Here is a 21,983-nt window from a genome sequence, read left to right on the forward strand (position 1 = left end):
TTAGGTCCCCGATTTGCATAGGAATCAACTTCTCTGATAGTACATACTATTAAGATATAAATTTTATGTAGCGAGCATTTTATCCCCGTTCAATACGCATTTTACGTTTTTTTTATATAAAATTAGGGACAAATAAGCAAACGGGTCACCTGATGGAAAGCAAGTACCGTCTCCTATTGACACTCGCGACATCAAAAGAGCTGCAAGTGGGTTGCCGGCATTTTAGGAGGGAACGCTCTCTCCTTGAAGGTCGTTATGATCCGGAAATACTGCTCGCGACAGTTCGTTCTAGAGTCAGTAAAACTTTTGTGTATATTTGTATAGCTGTTAATAATGTTTGAATGTTATAATAATATTTGATAATGCTGTAATAATATTTGAATGTTAAAACTTAACGCGACTTATTCGAATAAGACGCGTTAAGTACCAATTAATAAGTTTTTTTTTTCATTTATTTTGGCATCAATCAGTCATATATACGAAGGAAATATATATAAAAAGTTTTAATTATAATGCAACGCGAAAGTTTAGAATTTCAATATTTGAATGTTTCCAGAGGCGAACCACTACGCGGCGCAGGAGATCGCGCAGCACGTAGAACACCTCGAGCGCCTGTGGCGCGAGCTCATGGTAAGGAGGCCGGCCGGTGCTTCGCATCATAATAATTATTACATCAAAATAAATAAAGTGTCATCGGTTAAAAATAACGCTAAAGTTTTTAGAAATGTTGGTTGTGATACAGAATATTTATTATACGTATTTCGTATGTATTTCAGCGAGCGGCGTCGGTGCGGCGCGCGCGGCTGCAGGAGGCGTACCAGGCGCGCGTGTACCTGCGCGGCCTGGAGGACTTCACCGCCTGGCTGGACGACGTCGAGGCGCAGCTGCTCAGCGAGGACCACGGTCGGTACCCGCCCATCGCGTGACGTCACCCCCGCTCGGCGCGAAGCTAACAGGAACGCTATTTACAGGAAAAGATCTGTCGTCAGTGTCGGCGCTGCTGCGGCGGCACGGCCGGCTGGAGGCGGCCATGAGCGGGAAGGCAGACGTGGCGACGCAGCTGGCCGACACGGCGAAGCAGCTCGCCGACAGCAAACACTTCATGGCGGAGGAGATCCTGGAGCGAGCCGAGCGCGCCGTGCAGAGGTACATGATAAAACGTCTGTTACCGTATTTGAAGGAATTTCTACATAAAGCGTCAACTAGTAGGGAAAGAGACAATATTATGGTCTTTTTACATTAAGCACCATCCAGTGGCGTATTCGCCACCGGCGTATTCGCCACCGGCGTATACGCCAGTGGCGTCCCCATACACACTTTTACTTTAAGCGCCATCTAATGGCCAAATCTAAAAAAAAACGCAAATCTTTATTTGCATATAAATTCTGTACAAATTGAGCATTACAATCATTCATCATAAAATCTGTTAGCATTTTTTCTACAGTTCTTATTGTATAATATATTATTCATGAACATACACCTCTACAAAATTTCGCCAATTTATATTTGTGTCGTTCATTGTAATAGTGAATTATCTCCATGCAATTAAGTTTTGAGAAATTAAGATTTTTGTTAATTAACACGTAGAAAAAAAATACAAATTTTTATTCAATGCTCTATATTTTTTATTGTAGATGTCAAATGAAATATTATAATAGTATATAGTTACTTAAAAATAAGACGAAGTTATTTTAATGAACGGAAAATGGGAAAATAAAAATATGGAGTTACACCACTATTACAATGACCGACACATTTATAATTACTACTTACCGAAGCTGTCACAGTGGACGGACGAATTATAAGAGTTTCTTGTAGTTACTACGGAACAGAATTATAAAAAATAATAAATTTTATGGTGATACAGGTACCGGCAACTGCAGGAGCCGATGCAGATCCGCCGCGACAACCTGGAGGACGCCGCCCAACTCTACCGCTGGGAGAGAGACGCCGATGAGGAATTCGCTTGGTGCATATTTTGTTCTGACACGATTTAACGATTTTCTCGTTGTCAACAGCATTAACGGGATGTTTATTTCTGATCAGGTTACGCGAGCGCGAGGCGGCGTGTCGCGCCGACGACGTGGGCTCGTCGCTGCCCGAGGCGCAGGCGCTGCTGAAGAAACACATGGCGCTGGAGGCCGAGATCAGCGCTCGGTGAGTCGCTCGCATGATTTTAGCTTCCGGTGTTTCCATGTTCATCGCGAGCGAAATAAAAAATATTACAACGGATATTTAATTTTAGTGAACCCACCGTGGAGGGCGTGTGCTCCCGCGCGACGACGCTCAGTCGGCGCGGGCACTTCGCGGGCGCGGAGCTGGAGGGGCGCGCGCGCGAACTGCGGGCGGCGCTGCGGACGGGCGTGGAGGCGGCCGCGCGTCGCGTCGCCGCGCTGCGCGACCGCGTCGAGCTGCTGCAGCTGTTGGCGGAGGCGCGCGAGGCGGAGGCGTGGCTGCTAGAGCGCCGCGCCGCCATCGCGGGCGCCGACTCCGGCCGCGACGAGGAGTCCGCGCTGGCGCTGCAGCGTCGCCTCGAGGCGCAGCAGCGCGAGCTCGCCGCCTTCCTCCCCACGCTCACCAAGCTGGAGAAGGCCGCGGCGGCCGTGCAGGTTGGCTGGCAGACTTCACCCCCGTCGCTATATAGTGATTCCCCATTCGCGTTCCCCGACCGCGATGTATTATATGCGCTCGTTTCGTTCCAGGACCGAGTGGCCGACGGGGACCAGATAAAGAACAAAATCGAGGAGCTGAAGACTCGCTACGACGAGATCAAGCTTTTGACGGCCAAGAAGCAACAGCGGCTCCAGCAGAGCCTCAAATATTTCAAGTGAGTTTCGATTTCGGACGTTCGACGAGAGTGTCGAAGTGAATTCCCCAACACTATTTATAATACAATATTGGTTGCGGCGGCGGCAGGTTCGTGGAGGAGTGCGAGGAGGTGACGGAGTGGGTCGGCGAGCAGATGGCGGTGGCAGCGAGCGAGGACTACGGGCAGGACGTCGAGCACGTGGAGGGGCTGCAGCAGGCCTTCGACAGCTTCATGGCGCAGCTGCACGGTGCGTGCTGCCCGTGTCGGGTGCTAATATTATGACTTTGAGATTATGTACTATCAGAGAAGTCGATTCATAGTCAGATTGCGGAACTACGTAATTTGGTCGCGTCACTACAAACACCGCCCACAGATGACGACTAACATTGAATTATTATAACCCGACCGAATGACAGACGTCCGCCATCTTTCTTTTCATCTCATATCAACATTATGAATCAATTTATCTGACAAGTACCTAATGTCATCTCCTCTGCAGCCAACGAGGGCCGGATCGAGGCGGTGTGCGAGGCCGGCGCCGCGCTGCTGGAGGAGAACACGCCGGAGGCCGACCGCGTCAAGCAGAAGATCGAGGACGTGCGCGGCCTCTGGGACGACCTCAAGGAGTTGGCCGTCGCGAGACAAGAGGTGAGCGTCGCGTGCTTAGTCTTCTAACGGAAATTGTGTGACGACAGAAGTGTTTTATTTATTTTTTCATTTTATGTATTTATTTTGTCTTTCGTTTGTCATTATTTGTACGCATAAAATTTGAATTTGCGACTGAGACAAGTAAATGTGTACTGTAATAAGTAGAATTGCAACGAATGTTTGTATACTCGCAGGCGCTGGCTGGCGCGCGGCAGGTGCACGAGTTCGACCGGTCGGCGGAGGAGACGCTGGCGTGGGTGGCGGAGAAGGACGGCGCGCTGGCGCTGGTGCGGCAGACGCACCGCCTGGCGCCGCTCGCCGCCGACGTGCGCGCCATCCGCGAGCGCCACGCCGCCCTCGCCGCCGACGCCGAGCGCCTCGGCGACGCCTTCCCCGACGCCCGCGCGCACGTCTCCGCCAAGCTCGACGACGTCACCGACGCGCTCGAGGCGCTCGACGCCCGCGCCGCCGCCGTGCAGCAGCAGCTGGAGCTCGCGCAGCAGCTCGATGCCTACTTCGACACCTACCAGCAGCTCATGTGCGACTTTGTTTATCGTCGTTTCGACGTGTTTTGCCGTTTTCGCTTCTCCCTGTTCGGCTGTTATTTCATTATTTATGTTTCGGTGCAGGGCGTGGACGAACGAGACGTTGGCGCGCGTGACGGCGCCGTCTCTGGGCGCGGACGTGGCGGCGGCGGAGCGACTGGCGGCGCGACACGCCGACCTCGCCGCCGAGATGGACGCCAAGGACGAGGCCTTCGACACTTTCTACGCGGACGGTTAGTATATTGAAAAAACAATTTTTTATTATAGGACACACCCGTCATTCGCGCGTCAGCGGAACCGTCCTATTAAAATTGTATATTTACTGTGAATAACCAACAAAAGTTACGATAATTCGTCGTCATTCAGAATACACTGATATTATATCGGATTAGTTATTATTATTGTGAGTACTTTAAATTACAGGTTACTACTTATTTCATTTTGCTATAAAAATAATACATTAGTCAAAAATGTTATAAATTAAATTAAACAAACATGGATAACATATAACACTACATATATTGAAGTTTAAAATATATGTGCATAATTTATGATCATAATTTATGACCTTAAAAAACCATAAAAGTAATTTTAATGGTAATAAACCACGTAAATATAAAACCTTCTACTCGTTTATGAACTGACTAGCGACCCGCCCCGGCGTCGCATGGGTATAAAATATATAGCCACTGAAAAAATTATTAAAATCGATAGCCTATGATCCTTCACGTGGTCTTTTTCTTATCTGTGCCAAATAACATAAAAATTGCTCCAGTAATTCGCGAGATAAGCCCTTTCAAATAATTTCCCACGTTTTATTCCACATTCTCCTATTAGTCTAGCGTGATAAAATATAGCCTATAGCCTTTCTCAATAAATGGGCTATCTAAAACTGAAAGAATTTTTCAAATCGCACCAGTAGTTCCTGAGATTAGCGCGTTCAAGTTAGCCCTTTCAAATAATTTTCCCCGTTTTTCCACATTTTCTTCTATTTCTTCGCTCCAATTAATCATAACGTGATAAAATATAGCCTATAGCCTTCCTCGATAAATGGGCTATCTAAAACTGAAAGAATCATCAAAATCCGTTGCGTAGTTTTAAAGATTAAAGGGAACAAAGGGACATGAGGGAAAAAAAAGCGATTTTGTTTTATAATATAGATGTGTGTATGTTGGTGTGTGTCAGGCGAGAAGCTGGTGCGCGAGGGTCACTTCATGTCGGCGGAGGTGGAGGGGCGCATGAGCGGGCTGCGCGCGCGCCGCTCGCTGCTGGGCGACGTGTGGCGCGCGCGCGCCGACATCTACCACCGCCATCTCGACGCGCTGCTGTTCCTGCGCGACGCCGACGCACTCGACCAGTGGATCACGGACAGGTACCATCGAGGAAATTGATTCGTACGTGATACGCAGTTGACAGATCCACGTCATCCGGTCGGAACTCGGGTCATGTCAATTCAATGTTAATTGTTAGCTATGACCCATAAAGTTAATATTTCGCTAGGTATATTAACTTTATGCTGTGATCTGTCGGTTGGATTTGTTTGACATAACGCGATCAAATTACTTAGGTCTGCCAGCTGCCTAGGAATCAACTTCTCTGACATCCCCGACCTTCTGATATAAATTAACGGCGTTGAAATAGCCTTAGAACCTACGAAAAATAAAAACTACTTAGAACGTTGCGCTTGTGTCTTGTAGTTTTTTATAGGACCCCTATAATAATATGTACTAGTCGTTAGCCGAATTTTATCTGAGTACTGTGATTTAATTAAGAAATTTCATTTTGTAATTTTACTCGACTCGATTAGTAATTTTACTTGACGAAGTATTTATACGTCAAGTAAAATTACAAAATGGCATATATACGGCGCCAACCTAAACTAAATAATGTGTACTCGGTCAGAGTGCCGCTGGTGCGGGACGGCAAGTACGGAGACAGCCTCGCGCACACCGAGGAGCTCATCAACAGGCACCGCGACCTCGAGGAGACCATCGACGCGCAGAAGGACAAGTTCAACGCCCTGCGCCGCGTCACCCTCGTGAGTACTACTCGACCTATCTTCTTATATATAAGGTTATTTCTTAGAATTTTCGACGATTTTGTAGAAAATAATAACACAATTGGGTTTCTGGAAAAAACAAAGAAACGACATTTAGTGTTATTAAATTAATAATCGCCGAAACCAAAAAATTTAAAAATGCTTTTTAGTTTTTAGTCAATTCGGCCATCATTTTTTTATAGATTACATACAAGTCGTAGAACAGAAGGATCTGTCAATTATAACCTAAATGGCGGCAAAATTCAAATAAAGAAAAATACATTTTTCTTTACATCTCCCTCCCAAAAGTAAATACAATCAGGTACCTATTTAGTCACGCAAACTCTCAGAATAAATGCCATCAGGAGCTGGTGTTAGTTTCGAGATGTGAAAAAAATTGGACTCCGACTTCTTATGATCCGTATTTATCTTGTAGATTGTGTTCGATATTTTTTCTATAATCTTATAAGGTCCGAGTTTCAATTCATCCAGTTTTTTCCTATTAAGTTTGTTACCATTCTCCACAAAGACAATATCACCAACTTTAAAGTCTATGCATATTCGATTCTTATCATAGATTTCTTTGTTGTAATTGTGAGATTTTATTGTGTTTTCTAAAGCTTTTTTCCTGTCTTTTACTAAATCATTCTCAGTCTTTTTTAGCTTCATCTCATTCGGCAAAAGAGAAACATCTGTGCCATATAGTAGGTACTTTGGAGCATATCCAGTAACCGAGTGTTTCGTCTCATTGTAGTTTTTTACACAGTTTTGTGCAATGGTTGTCCATGCACCTTTTTTAGCATGTTCATTTGCTTTGCATCGGATTTTGTTGACTAATGTCTGATTAAGTCTTTCATTTAGGCCATTTGAGTAAGGCGAGTTTACTGCTGTAAAGATTATACAAATATTTTTTTGGTCCAAAAATCCTTTAAATTCCTTAGAATTAATACCTGGATACTGATCTGATAGGATCAATTCAATATTGTGAATTTCTCCACAGTTTTTTATGAGTTTGATGAAATCATTTGAGTTTTGTGTACTTGAAGTTAAAATATGTGCATACCTAGTAAAATGGTCCACCAGCAGATGTAAATACTTCTTCGTTGACCGTGTACCTCCAAAGCCTCCAATTGTATCAATAGAACATATTTGAAACGGTTTTGTGGCAGGTCCCAAATGTGACATTAATCCACATTTGTTCTATCCTCTTGATTTGTTTTTTAAACACACTAAGCAATTTTCACAAATTCTTTTTATGTTCTTTGTGATGTTTTTCGCTGTATACAATGAACTAATCATACTTTGCATCTGCCTAATTCCTAAGTGACCCATGTCTTTATGAATTTTATTTATGAATTCTATGCTAAATTTTTCAGATAAAATTATTTTTTCTTTGTTCTTTACTCTCTTATAATAAATGTTGTCTTTTGATATTAATTTATCTTTCTTGCACTGTATATTTTCATTTTTTTCTTGATCTTCTAATATTTCTTGCAGTTTTACTGTGTTTACTATTTTTAATTGTTCATCTTGGTTTTCATTTGGTCCAAGGACAGGGTTTCTACTTAGACAATCAGCTTCAATGTTGTATCTGCCGGGCGAGCACTTAATTTGAAAATCATATTGTGACAGATAGAATGTAAGTTCACCCAATTCCTCATCTGTCCTTGATTTAATGTTCATAGTTTCTAACGGTTTGTGGTCAGAAAATACAGTAAATTTTCTACCTCTCAATAAATGCTGCCAATACTTGACATATTCCTTAATTGCTAGGCATTCCAGATATATTGCTTTCTTCCTTTTTTGAACTTCATTTAGCTTTTTAGAGAAGTATGCAACAGGTTTTTCTTCATTATTGTCTTGTGGCTGCTTCAAGACTGCTCCCAGTCCCTGTCCCACATATATACAGATGCCAGTAGCATCTGTATATATGTGAATAGGCAGATTAGGATCAAAGATTGTTAATATTGGTTGAGAACATAAAATTTGTTTCATTTCATCGAATGACTGTTGACATTTCTCAGTCCAGTTAAATATTTGTCCTTTTCTTAAAAGATTATGCAAAGGCTCTAGTTTTATTGCTATATTTGGCACATACTTATGGTAAAAGTTTATTTTCCCTAAAAATTGTCTTACCTGTTTCTGTGTTTTTGGAATTGGGAAATTTTGTATTGATATCAAATTATCCTTCAATGGTTTGACTGAGTTATTTTGTATTATATGACCCAAGTATTTGACTGATTGTGCTGCAAACATACATTTAGAAAATTTGAGTTTTAGGCCTTCATTTTTTATGGCTTCAAATAATTGTTTTAGGTGTCTTATATGGTCTAAAAATGTTTTTGAAAATACTAATATGTCATCGATGAAACTTACTGCAAATTCTCCTAGATTATTTTTTCGTATTATGTTACACATTATTCTTTGAAAAATGGCTGGTGCTGTCTTTAGACCGAACGGCAAACAGGTCCATTGGTAGTGGCCCTCCTGTGTGACGAATGCAGTTTTGTATCTGTCAGTAACACGCAATGGTATAGACCAAAAGGCAGAATTCAAATCTAGCGTAGAGAAAAATTTGCAATCTCTTGTTTTCACTATAAGGTCTTCAATAAGAGGGAATGGTTGCGATTGTGGAACAACTATCTTATTAAGTTCTCGAAAATCTATGCATAATCTGGACTTTTTATTTTCATCTCTTTTGTAAGCGAGTGTAACAGGCGCTGAAAAAGGGCTATATGATTCCTCGATTATATTTTTTTCCAATAACTTTGCAACCTGTTTTTCTATTTCCTTCTTATCTTGAATAGTGCAACGATATGGTCTTTTACTGCAATATTTTTCCACTTGTAAATCAATGTGTGCCTCATAACCCGTTACTCTTCCTATGTCATATTTATCTTTTGCAAATACAGATTTATATTTTGATATCAACTCCTCAATCTGTGCTTGATCCTTGAAATCTAGATGATTTATATAAATTTGAAGGTTTTCTTCACAGAAGTGTTCATTAAAGTTTATTATATTTGAATTATTTTGTTCTTCAAAAAACGGTTTAGAACCAGGCAATTTCTGATGTACTTTCAAATTTTCATCTTGACACAAGTAAAATTCTTTTATGCAGTCTAGTCCTATTAAAAAGTCATAGTCAAAATTCTTTCTGTCTATCACAAAAACATTCATTTCCTTTTCCATATCAAAAATGTTTATATTAACTTTAATTATGCCATTTGCTTTTTTAACGCCATTAATTGTTTTCAAATTAGCATTGTGATTAAAGTTCGAATCTTTATTATTCATCTTTAATAACTTTGAATTGATTAATGATACATTAGAACCAGAGTCATAGATTCCAAATATCTCAATATTGTTATTAAGAACTAATTTTACTTTAATTAATGGCGGCACAGTTAGTTTTTTTGATCTTCACACTGTAGTTCACATTCCAACTCTGAATTATTGATGAGTTTTATTTGCTTTTTATCCTTTTCATTATTTATCTTAGGATTAAACCAACAAAAATCTTCCGAGTGGTAACGTACACCTTTTTTTAATTTTTCACAAATGCTACACTTTTCTTTTATTATATTTGGTTTAGTATCTTCTCTCTTTTTGAAAATTCTTTTTTTTAAAACTAGATGCTCTAACTTTCTCAGTTCATTAAATAAATCTCTTACATACACAACTTCCTCCTTGTTTATTCTGTCCGTTATAAAGTCTGGCAAGCCCGTAGCTATTATATCAATTAATGTCCCTTCATCAATTGTTTTTCTTACTTCTAGCAATAGTTTTTCTTTTCTTACAGCATAGTCCAACAAAGAGCCTGATTGATACTTAAAAGACAAAGCATACTTGCTTGTCGACCAACCTTTAATGGCATAGGTTTGTAAAAAACTTGACTTCCATTCAGACCACTCTGATTGTAAGCTGTGTTTAATCATCATGGCAGCATACCAATCTGTGCAAGATTTTTCAAGAAATAATCTGAAAATTTCAATTTTTTCATCATCGTTTACTAATCCAAATCTTTCACATTCCTTTTCAAACGTCTCCATCCAATAAGATGCACTTGTATTTCGTCCATCAAATTTTTCAATAACGAATTTGTCAGCCACTTTTCTCACACTTTGTTTTTCTTTTCTTTCTTGACTTTCAATCAATTTTTCCAAAATCTTTACAATTGGATCTTCTGTAACTTTTGTATTGCTTTTAGAAAATTGTTCTAGACTTATCTCCTCGAGAAATTGGTCCTGGAAAATCATATTTTTATCCTCATCCACATAAGTTCTTAAAATATCCTCCGTAGTTTTTATCCAAACGTTTCTGGATTGATATCTTTTTTTCAATGTATTTTTCATTGTACTAAAGGTTTTAGTGGATTGTATATGTTTGTGGAGTGACGCTGCTTGATATTCTTCAGGAATAAGAAAAATCCTGTCATCTTGTGTACTGATTGAGGTTATGGCAATGTGGTTCGACTTTCCGTCTGATGTTGGTTTTACTTGAAATGCGAATTTCAATCTTTCCATATTTTCTTTTCTTGACAATAAATGTCGTTTTATAAGGTTATTTCTTAGAATTTTCGACGATTTTGTAGAAAATAATAACACAATTGGGTTTCTGGAAAAAACAAAGAAACGACATTTAGTGTTATTAAATTAATAATCGCCGAAACCAAAAAATTTAAAAATGCTTTTTAGTTTTTAGTCAATTCGGCCATCATTTTTTTATAGATTACATACAAGTCGTAGAACAGAAGGATCTGTCAATTATAACCTAAATGGCGGCAAAATTCAAATAAAGAAAAATACATTTTTCTTTACAATATTACTGTAGGGGCTACTGCTGCAGCCTGCCTTACAACCAATATTATATTAAAGATGTATGATAAAGATAAATGATAATTAAGGGAGAACGATTGGGAATGATAAAATAAAACCGCTCCCTTTGATGGATAAATGATAACTGACTTTATTTTACGTAAATCGTAATACAAATGAATATGATCCGCGACATTACTGAATCTTAAAGTGTAAGCATATTAATTATGTACGGTTGGCAACAACCCGTACATCCTGCGCCCCCCGAAAGATGGCGACGTTGATATAAATTAAAAACTACATCATACAATGATACACTATAAACTACGTAATAAAAATTGTATAGAAGATAATATTTTAAAAATGTAAAAAGTATAAACATAAAATTGATATAAAAAGTGATAGGTAAAATTATATTATTATTGTTGAATATAAAAACAAAAGAGTAAATTATTTGCAAACACAATATTGCATGATAGCTTTAGTCTTTCAATTCACTTAATCTAACAGAATGACTAAACATAGGGGAAGTGCTTTTATCGAGGCTTAGCACTGATTGTCTGATTTCACCAGATACATTTCGAACATTCGGGACACTCGAGAACACTTCACTAATTGCCTTTTTATTTAGCACATTCACATCACTAACACTAATACTGCGCTGGACTCCCGCGCCAGCGGCAGGGGCGGGGGCGGCAGCAGGGGCGGCGGGGGCGGCGTCCGTGTCGCGCGTGCCGCGGGACGCCTCCCCGCCCGCCAGCTGGCGCCTCCGTCGAAGTCGGCGAAACACCAAGACACCGCCGATGATGATGAACAAGCTGACTATGATGTATCCCAGAGCATAATGATGGACATCGTGCACACTAAAGTCCATACTATTAGCTGATTGTTCCTTTATTTCTAATAACTGCGTCTTTAAAACTTCCAATTCACCTTCATGGTTTTCTAACTTAGGTATATCGATTGAGGAAGTGTTAATGATATTATTCAAGACGGAGGACTGGGGTATTTCGAGCTTTTGATTGATATCTAATCGGTTGCTAAAGTAGTTGTGGGAATAAATTGTAAAATCATCACCCTTCAAAATGCACATAGGACCTAAGCGAATGACTCCGTTGCCTATCAGTACCTGTGACGTAATCCCAGCTGGGCAAATCAGCCGGACACTGCATTGTTCACAACAGATGTACAGCCATTCGTTATCTGCGTGTAATTTTATCCAGCGCTCTTTGCAACGCGATAGCTCCGACTTGCATAGCGGTAGGTCAGTATCGCCGTCGACGATGTTGACATCACAAATTGATTGTTTTATCTTCGTAGTATAAACAGGGCTATTAAGAAAGCATAAAACTTTCTCATTTGATAAATGCCGACATGATTGAAGATCCGATTCTGATAAAAGGATAAGGGAATCCTTGTTGATATTAAACCCGATGTAGGGAAATTTCGTAGTTAATTGATAGTACTTCTGATCTTTCTTCTTAGGTAAACCTATGATCTTGTCGAGCTCAAAAATTTCGTTGTTTAGTATAGGAATCTTTACCTCAGCAATAAGATATTTGTCTGTGACTCTCGCGGCAACTCTCAGTAGCTTATAAAGCTGAATGATATTTGAGCCGTCCGTCGGTAGCACGAGCTCCCTTTGCAAACGACCTGATATTATATTTATTTGATTTTGCAGTTGCTCCGGTGATAGAAAGTTTGTGCTGATATGACCTTGATTAATTTCAGTGAGAGTGGCAATGAGAGTATCCTGAATACGTCTAATTTTAGAAATGATGATATGAGCAACTAACGACGAAAAAGTGATATAAGTGGAACGTGATGAATATTGCTTAACTTGATACACTTCAGAAGCCAAATCCTTGATATAATTATCGATAAGAGAAAATTGCTTTTGCATGACGTCCTCGTGCCTCTTCACTATGTTATACTCGGCCTCTATGACAAGAGTTTGGTTATGTAAAAGTGTTTGTAAATGACTCTCATTTTGCTGAATATGCTCTATGTCCTGCTGATACTGCGTGGCGAACCTTTCATCTAGGACACCAAATAAGGAGTTAGCAATGTAACCAACTCCATTAATTAACCCTCTCTTCTGTCTTCTGTTTAATTGATTTTTCAGCAGCTGATTAAAATGATCTATCTCATCAAGCTCGTGTTCCAGTTGCAAGGTAATAGATTGATAATCTTGAGAAGACCCATTCTCCTTTATGTGCTCAACATATTTTTTAATGGTTTCGAAGCTTTGCCAATATGTAGACATGTTATAAAAAATAATAAGAGTCCATTCGTCTCTTATATGTTGAAGGTCCGCGATTTTATCAAAATAAATGCTTTGATTTGTGTTTACAGGCGTGATCATAAAATCCTTCTGAACTTGTTGCAAGCTCGGTGATAAAAGGAATGACATAAACATGAAAACAGTCATAAAAAAGTTTTTAAAGTTAATACGTCGAGGACGCCGAGACCTCGTGTTATTTGATTCTGGAGCAGGTATCTCGTGATTGATAGATGCTGGTGTTTGATCTTCTACTTCTCCAGGCAGTAATGGAACTAATTTGATAACTGGCCTCTTAATGATATTATTTTTTGTTTTCAGTGATACAACTCTGATCTGTCCGTCTCTTCCAGGGTAAAGTTCCAGCACCCGGCCCATGGCCCATTTACCAGGAGGTAAGTTTTCATCTTTAATTAATACAATGTCATCTATTTTGATATTCTTTCCTTCTTTCTTCCATTTAGATCTAACCTGTAGCTGCTGCAAATAATCAGACGACCAACACTTCCAAAACTGCTTATTGATAGATTGAACGAGTTGCCATCTCTTTGATAAACACATAGACTCAGGTTCCGTTTGAGGCCTGGTGAGGATGGGACCGCCAATTAAAAAATGTCCCGGAGTTAAAACAGGATCCTCTGGATTTTCAGTGAGCGCGCAGAGTGGCCTTGAGTTGAGGCAAGCCTCTATTTGATGGAGAACAGTAGTAAACTCCTCGTACGTGAGTTTCTGCTCGCCGATGACCCGCTTGATATGAAACTTTAAGCTTTTTACAGCCGCTTCCCACAGACCTCCAGCATGGGGGTGAGAGGGAGCGTTAAAATGCCACTCTACTTTCATCTCAGTGATGTTATCGAAAAATTCCTGATTGATGGTAGCTGCAATCTCCTGATACTCCTTTTTAAGAAGCTTGTTGGCGCCTATAAAATTAGTTCCGTTGTCACTATAGACGTGGGATGGAACCCCTCGTCGTGAACAAAATCTCCGGAATGCACCAAGAAATGATGGCGTGCTTAAATCTGATACTAACTCTAGATGAACTGCCTTCGTTGCTAAGCAGATGAAAACTGCAATGTAGCCTTTGGTGGTTCGAACGCCTCGTCCTTTATTCAATTTTAGGTCTACATGCCCGGTGAAGTCGATGCCACTATGAGTGAAAGGTCTAGAAGGAACTACTCTCGGTTGCGGTAAGTCTGCCATAATTGGTCGATATTTATACTGACTAAATCGACGACACTTAACACATCGCCTCAATTCCCTCTTCACTGTAGATATTCCACTAATAATCCAATAGTTATTCCTGATATAAGCTAGTGTCAGTCGGGCTCCACCATGTAACGTAGTGATATGTGCTTTATCAATGATAAGAGAAGTAAATCTACTATGGCTACTTAGTATGATAGGATGCTTCGCGGTCCAGTTTATATGTGAGTTCTTCAAACGACCGCCAACTCTCAATAGTCCATTTTCGTCGATAAAAGGATTCAAACTTGATAATTTGCTATTTTGATGAACATGCCCTTTTGCCTTGATAAATGATAAATCCTCGCTAAAATCTATAGCTTGAATAGTTTTTATGATAATATTATAAGCATTGTTCATTTCCAGGAGTGACAATGTTTTTGCTGTGTCGGACGGTTTCCGACTTCGAGTGATGAAACGTAAAACCCATGCCACGGTTTTCGCAATAAAAGTTATAGAACTGTGATTACTTAACAATTCCAATATAAAGTCAACCTTATTGCAATGTAAGGCTGTGTTCACACTGTAAGAAACCTTTTTAACTTCAATATCAGGTTCTGCGTATGATGGTCTAAGAATTTGGTCAGGTTCAAAGGACGTGAGCCATTCCGGGCCTTCCCAATACAAACGATGGTCACCCAACTTCTTGACTGATATTCCTCGTGTCGCACAATCTGACGGATTTCCTTCCGTTGGTACATAGTTCCAGTTTGACGATGGTACAATTTCCTTGATCTGTTGAACTCGGTTTGCGACAAATTGCTTCCATCTTGATTGATCGCCATGAATCCACCCTAACACGATCATTGAATCCGTCCATGCGTATATTTTGACATTCGTGCTAGGCAGGGTATTCTCCACCTTCCGAATCAGCTTTGATAAAAGTAGTGCACCTAATAATTCTAGTCGAGGCAGCGACAAGCTCTTGCTTAAAGGCGCTAATTTCGTTTTAGCAGTTATTAACCGTGATGTACGCTCGCCTTTATAATTTGTTGCAACACAATATACGGTGCAAGCGTACGCTTTTGCTGATGCGTCGCTGAAACCATGTATTTGATACGTACATTGAAGGTTACCGATGCATCGTGGGATTTTTATGTTCTTGATATTTTTAAAATCTGTTCGTAATTCTGTCCACTCTTGAATGATATCACTTGATAACTTTTCATCCCACGATTCCACCGTCACCCATGCTTTTTGAAATAGTAACTTAGCCTTAATTGATAATGGTGATATCCAACCGATGGGGTCAAATAACTTAGAGATATCTGATAATAGTTCCCGTTTAGTATGATATTTAGGTTCCGATTCAAATTGATAATCATATGTAAACGTATCTGATGATGGATTCCACTTAAGGCCTAACGTTTTACGGGATTCCGAGCAACGAAACTCGTACGGATTATTTAATTGGTCGCATGATAAATCTTGTAGAAGCTGTGGCTCGTTGCTTGACCATTTGCGTAGATTCATGCCAGCTCCGCGTAAGATGTTTATCAACTGCTTCTGCACTTCCTTCGCCGTTTCTAGATCATTACAGCCTCCTAAATAGTCATCCATATAAAATCTATCTTTCAACGCGATTGCACCCAAGGGGTACTTCTCAGCATCGTCCATAGCCAGCTGCTTCAACGTTCTCATTGCCAGGAACGGTGCTGCCTTCGTCCCGTACGTCACAGTTGTGAGTCTATAATTTTGAAGAGGTGCATCACATGAGCTTCTCCAGACTACCGATTGAAGATTTTGATGAGCCTCTTGGACCAGGATTCTTCTGAACATCTTCTCCACATCAGATGTCATCGCAAATCTATATTGGCGCCAAGATATGATAAGAGCCTGCAGGTCGGCTTGTAAATTCGGGCCTTGCTCCATCACGTCATTTAAACTCAGACCTGATGATGTCTTGGATGAACCGTTGAAGACCACCCGTAATTTTGTAGAAGTGGAGTTTAAATTGAGTACGCCGTGATGGGGAAAATAATATGATGGACCCTCACCAGACTTGGTATATGGAACCATGTCTCCTAGTTCTTGATATTCCCTCATGAAATTCTTGTAGCTGTCCGAAAATACTTGATTTTGAGCCATTTTGCACTCCAACTGATAAAATTGGGCAACTGCTTTCGGACGTGATGAACCAAGTTTTTCCTCAAAATTTGGTTTCATAGGAAGACATACTTCATACATGCCGTTTTCCAAACGTTTTGTAGTCGAAGCATATAAGTCTTCACAAAACTCTTCTCCGGCTGATAGTGAACAGTCATCCTGTTCGACTGAGATCTCCTCCATCTCCCAATACTTTGATAAATCTGATATATTATTGATAATCACGTGGCAGTTAAATGTCCTAACATTACCAGACAAAATCCAGCCTAGCCTGGTCTGCTGCGCAATAGGAGCCTGAGGTGGCCCTCTGATAAGTCCACTCATTAATATTTGAGAATAGACGCTGGCATCTAATAATAAATCAATAGGACGGGAAATATTATAATCCGGATCCGCTAAGTTGATATGCTGCAAGTGTGACCATGATTTTTTAGTAAACGAAATATTTGGTAAATTATTTACAACACGTGAAATAATCATAGCTTGAGTCGTAAAGCCAAAGTCATCATAAATAGAGTGACATTCAATTTCCAGCAGTCCTTTGCTCTGCTTTGATCCGTAGCCTATTCCTGATACTGATGCATGATATTTATGCCGTCGGAGTCCTAACATCTGTGCCGCATTTTCTGATATCAAAGAAATTTGAGACCCCTGATCCAAAAGCGCTCGAAGAGTGATAAGAGAGCCGTCAGCTGATAGAACCTTCAATAAAACTGTGGTCAACAAAATTTCTTCATTTTCTCCAGCGACGAAATTAACGTTATGCTGCTTAGTAACATGCTTAATGTCATTTTGGCTACTTTCAGGGCAAACTAATTTAGAACTGGAACTACCAGTATTTACAAAAGCCTCATGCAACAAAGAATTATGGTCACCCTGGCATTCCTTGCAACGCTTTGTAGAAATGCATGGATTATCAAAATGCTTGTATAGACAATTCCGACAAACTTGATGCTTCGCAATTGTTTGTAACTTCAACGCTGGTGTCATATTAATAAATCGCCTGCATTTAAATAAATCGTGATTAAAATAACATAATGGGCATTTCGTAGAACGAGTATGATAAGTTTTACCCTGATACTTTTCGCGACTAAAATTCCTTGCAGGTTGATACGATGATGTTGATGACCTTGGGTTGGTTACATGCTTCGATGTTGTAGGCGGAAAAACATCCCGCTCTTTTTTATGTATCGGTTCCAACGCAATAAACTTCGACTCTAAAAATGTGATAAATTCTGCTAACTCAGGTAATTCTCGCGGCGCCTTTCTGGCTTCCTTGTAATCTTTTAACGTTTCGACGTCTAGCTTTTTTGATAAAAGATGAACAAGCAAGGGATCCCATGTATTGGTGTCCACCCCCAGGTTGTGAATGGCGTGGATGCACTCGACGGACGTGTCATGTAATTTTTTAATTTCATAGGCCGACTGCTTCTGAAGACTCGGCTGATTTATCAGCGTCTCAATTTGGTTGGTGAATAAAAGCTGCTTATTGTCATACCTATGAACTAAAATATCCCAGGCTGTTAAATAATTTTCAGATGATATATGCAGGTGCTGGATCAATCGCTCGGCTTCTCCTCTTAACTTCCCTTTTAGGTGCTGCATTTTCTGGGCGTTCGTCAGCGAGCTATTATTATGTATAGCTTCACTGAATAAATCAAAGAACGTGGGCCACTGAGAGTATTTACCGGTGAAGATAGGTATCTCCAGCTGCGGCGTTGATTGCTGGGTGTGAGCCGTAGATGATAACTTTCTATGGAGCGTCCGCTTGATATTCTTGTACTCCTTCTCGTAGGTGCTATATTCTTCTTCGTATTCTAAATCAGAACCTTGCAAAAAGTCATCTAATTCTAAATGCTGCGTGTCAATAACATTCCAACGACTTTTCAGATTTCGGAGCTCCTCTTCTATCTCCCACTTCTCAGCGATTTCTTCAATATTGATGCTATTGATTAAGCGGCTCAATGCTCGGAAATTAGTGCGCTGCTTTGATAATAATTCCTGAATTCTTTCAGGCGGAGCAGTCGAAGATTTATCTTCTTTGGGCTGATAGGTCGACAAAGTGTGCTTTAGGGTATGATAAATGCTTTCCATCTTCCCGAAATGATTTTCCGTAAAATATGGATTATTTTTGTCTGAACTACCTAACAGAAGCTCGTTATTCTGCTTAAATTCTACCCACAGTTCCTCGAGAGTGCTAAGTCTTCTTTGAATATATTCCTGAGTTTTTCTACTCGCGGAATCCTTTCCGAAATTTACTTTGATACTATTAATCGCCTTGATAATTTCAACTTGCCGTTCAAACATATTTTCCATCATGATAAATCAGAAATAAAATTATATGATAAAAAGGAACAATCTTACTTGAGTCAGCTGTGCTCGGGATACGAAACAGCAAACCTGCGAGCTGCGACGTCACGATGATGATGATCAGCGATGATGAGCAGACCTCCCGGCCCGCGAAATGATGATAGCACCACACAAACACTCCACCAATTCACATACAGTACAGTACACCAAAGTTTGAGCTTTGCAAAAAGTCACTGATACATAAAAGTCTTGATAAAATATAATTAGAAAGCTCAAAATAAAGTCCACACACTCGCGCCGAAATATTATGATAAAAGTCCTGATAAAAATTTATTTTCGAAGGACCAAAAAAAAAAATATAAGTGTAGGGGCTACTGCTGCAGCCTGCCTTACAACCAATATTATATTAAAGATGTATGATAAAGATAAATGATAATTAAGGGAGAACGATTGGGAATGATAAAATAAAACCGCTCCCTTTGATGGATAAATGATAACTGACTTTATTTTACGTAAATCGTAATACAAATGAATATGATCCGCGACATTACTGAATCTTAAAGTGTAAGCATATTAATTATGTACGGTTGGCAACAACCCGTACAATTACATTTTTTTTTATTTTTACATAATTACATTTTTCTTTATAAAAAATGGATTTCCAAATGTGTTAGTCGCGCTAAAACTCGAAAATGGCTGAACGGATTGGGCTGATTTTAGTCTTAAAATATTCGTAGAAGTCCAGGGAAGGTTTTAAAGTGACACGAAGTTCACCGGGACAGCTAATAAATAAATAAATATTCCCATTTTAAAAACATTAATTTCATAGTCACGTTCAAACAATATAAAATTAAACAAAAGACACTTACAAAGTAATCATAATATTAAATAATAATTTTTCAATTGATGTCAGTGTAATCATGTAATGGCAAAAAATAAAGAAAAAGTCTCAGGTTATGACAGCGACGGTCGTGCTGTCCCCGGTAATTCGTGATACACGACAGTATAGCTTAAGTGCCGCTTTTGTAGGTAAGTTTAACGTCTTTTTTGCACTTCGTAACAGATCGAGAAGGCTTTCAAGGACCAAAAACAGGAGGAGGAGGAGGAGAGGCGGCGGCACGCGGAGCGGCAGGAGGCGGAGCGGCTGCAGGCGGCGCGTCGGCGCGAGGTGGAGCGCATCGCCGAGCAGCGCCGCCGCGAGAGCGACGCCCCGCCCCCCGCGCACCCCGCCCCCGACCCCGCCGACGACGACGACGCGCCCGAGACGCTCGCGCCCGCGCCGCAGTTCGACCGCCTGCCCAAGCCCGACGTCGCCGCCCACGTCAAGCGCGCCGAGAGTATGAGCGTGAGTTGAACCGCCTAAATCCTAATATATTCTCTTCTGTTTTATACAGGGCGTAACAAAACAAACTGATAATACTTTAGGGTGTTTGTGTTCATTGTATAGAGATCGCTGTGAAAGTGGCAGCGCTAAAAGAGTTGCCTTTTTTTATATAATTGTATGGGCTAATTTATGACGTCGGCGTGATTCTCATTAAAACATAGAAATGACTCTTTCAGCGTTGTCTATAGTCTATATCAGGGAGTAGTGACACACCATATATACAACTTAGCCCTCAGTTCTCAAAACATAAAATTGCGAGCGTCACGAGGACGAGCGAAGGTGGAAATTCAATATCGTCTGTGGCAGGTGGTGAAGACGCCGAAGCGCACGCCGTCGTTCACGACGCGGCGGCGCACGCAGAGCTTCCGGCGGCACCAGCGGCCCGACACGCTGCCGCCCGTGGAGATGGAGGGACACATGGAGCGCAAGCAGGAGGCGGGGCAGGGCGGCAAGCGCGCCACCGTGCGCTCCTGGCGCTCCTACTACGTGGTGCTGTGCGGCCAGCTGCTGTGCTTCTTCCGCGACGAGGCCGACTTCGCCAGCGCCAAGGCCGCCGCGCCGCCCGTCGCCATACTCAACGTGAGTGGGCCGTTCATGCAGCGAACTATATATTTTTCTGCCATAAAAATACCCTAGGTCATTTCCCGGGACCTGAAGTACCCGTACCGAAAGTTATTACACCGGTTCAACGGTTTAAGCACGAAGAGGGTAACAGACAGACTTTCGCACTTATAACATATGCGCGGATGCCGCATCATGGGAAAATGTTCGGCTCCCGCGGCACTCGAATCGACTCGTCAGTATTATATGATACGTATCGTGTGTTGACGGCGTGCGTGTGTTGATACAGGCGGTGTGCTCGGCGGCGAGCGACTACACGAAGCGCGCGCACGTGTTCCGGCTGGCGCTGGCCGACGGCGCGGAGTACCTGTTCGCGTGCGCGTCGCGCGACCTGCTGAGGGAGTGGGTCGCCAAGCTCGCCTTCCACGCGCAGCTCCCGCCGCAGCTGCAGCTCACCCCCTACCGCCCCTCACAACCCTCCCCCACCGCTGACGTCAAGGCGCGCCTGCAACAGTCAGTATCTTATTTTTTTAAACCTCACGATAAACATTTACGTAGATGTTTCTTTTATGGAACCTATATGAGTACTACATAATTTAGAAAATAGAGACAAACCTAGAAACCAATTATGTAGTGCTCAGTCTATAATATTATTTTGTATTAAATAACTGTTAGTTCACAAATAAAAAAAAATGATTAAACTGGGTATTTGTATTGAATCGAATATCGTTTGAATTACATAGTGCTGCCTCACATATTTGAAAAATGCAAAATTACAGCAAGTGATTGCAGAATTACGTATACTTTTGGTAGAGGTAGATGCTGATAGGGTAGAAAAACCAGGTGATGTTTAATGATGTTTTAATTACAACTGTTGCAGGAACGCGTCGTCGTCGTCGTCCGCGGAGTCGTCGCCGGAGCCGCAGCGGCGCCGCACGCAGGCCGAGATCCTGCACGAGCACCGCAGCAGCCAGCGCGCCCCCCCACCCCCCGCCGCACCCCCCGCCAACCCCGCGGAACGGAATATAGGTCAGTCCGACACCAGCATTGTTATACAGTTCACACGACTAACTGCCGAAACAACTCATGAATATCTTAATTATTATTTAACTCTTTATTGTACACAAGAAAAATACATAAAGATACAATTAACACGGAAATACGACACAAAGGAACTGCTTATTTCTAAAAGAAATCTCTTACAGCAGCCCTACAGAGAGATACATTGTAAAAGACATCAGA

At 41.2% G+C, this 21,983-nt stretch overlaps 1 protein-coding gene and 1 long non-coding RNA gene across 8 annotated transcripts in view; one reads left to right on the top strand and one right to left on the bottom strand.

Moving 5' to 3' along the window:
* LOC121725441 (spectrin beta chain, non-erythrocytic 2) overlaps positions 1-21,983 on the top strand; it is a 96,738-nt gene that overhangs the window by 69,966 nt on the left and 4,789 nt on the right. For all 7 annotated transcript variants that reach the window (XM_042112429.1, XM_042112422.1, XM_042112421.1 and 4 more), the window contains 17 exons: positions 557-630; positions 777-903; positions 972-1,146; positions 1,868-1,969; positions 2,047-2,157; positions 2,246-2,609; positions 2,703-2,827; positions 2,917-3,056; positions 3,309-3,457; positions 3,652-3,995; positions 4,087-4,235; positions 5,188-5,374; positions 5,905-6,040; positions 19,860-20,141; positions 20,487-20,759; positions 21,031-21,254; positions 21,622-21,770. In XM_042112429.1, coding sequence (XP_041968363.1) covers positions 557-630; positions 777-903; positions 972-1,146; positions 1,868-1,969; positions 2,047-2,157; positions 2,246-2,609; positions 2,703-2,827; positions 2,917-3,056; positions 3,309-3,457; positions 3,652-3,995; positions 4,087-4,235; positions 5,188-5,374; positions 5,905-6,040; positions 19,860-20,141; positions 20,487-20,759; positions 21,031-21,254; positions 21,622-21,770 — 3,111 coding nt within the window. The remainder of the gene's footprint in view (positions 1-556; positions 631-776; positions 904-971; positions 1,147-1,867; positions 1,970-2,046; positions 2,158-2,245; positions 2,610-2,702; positions 2,828-2,916; positions 3,057-3,308; positions 3,458-3,651; positions 3,996-4,086; positions 4,236-5,187; positions 5,375-5,904; positions 6,041-19,859; positions 20,142-20,486; positions 20,760-21,030; positions 21,255-21,621; positions 21,771-21,983) is intronic.
* On the bottom strand, positions 25-21,949 carry LOC121725450. Its single transcript, XR_006035392.1, has 3 exons — positions 21,878-21,949; positions 16,655-16,660; positions 25-46 (listed from the first exon to the last, which is right to left on the bottom strand). It is a non-coding gene; the product is annotated as an uncharacterized LOC121725450 (long non-coding RNA).

The sequence above is a fragment of the Aricia agestis genome, chromosome 3 (assembly GCF_905147365.1).
Source record: "Aricia agestis chromosome 3, ilAriAges1.1, whole genome shotgun sequence".
NCBI lineage: Eukaryota > Metazoa > Arthropoda > Insecta > Lepidoptera > Lycaenidae > Aricia > Aricia agestis.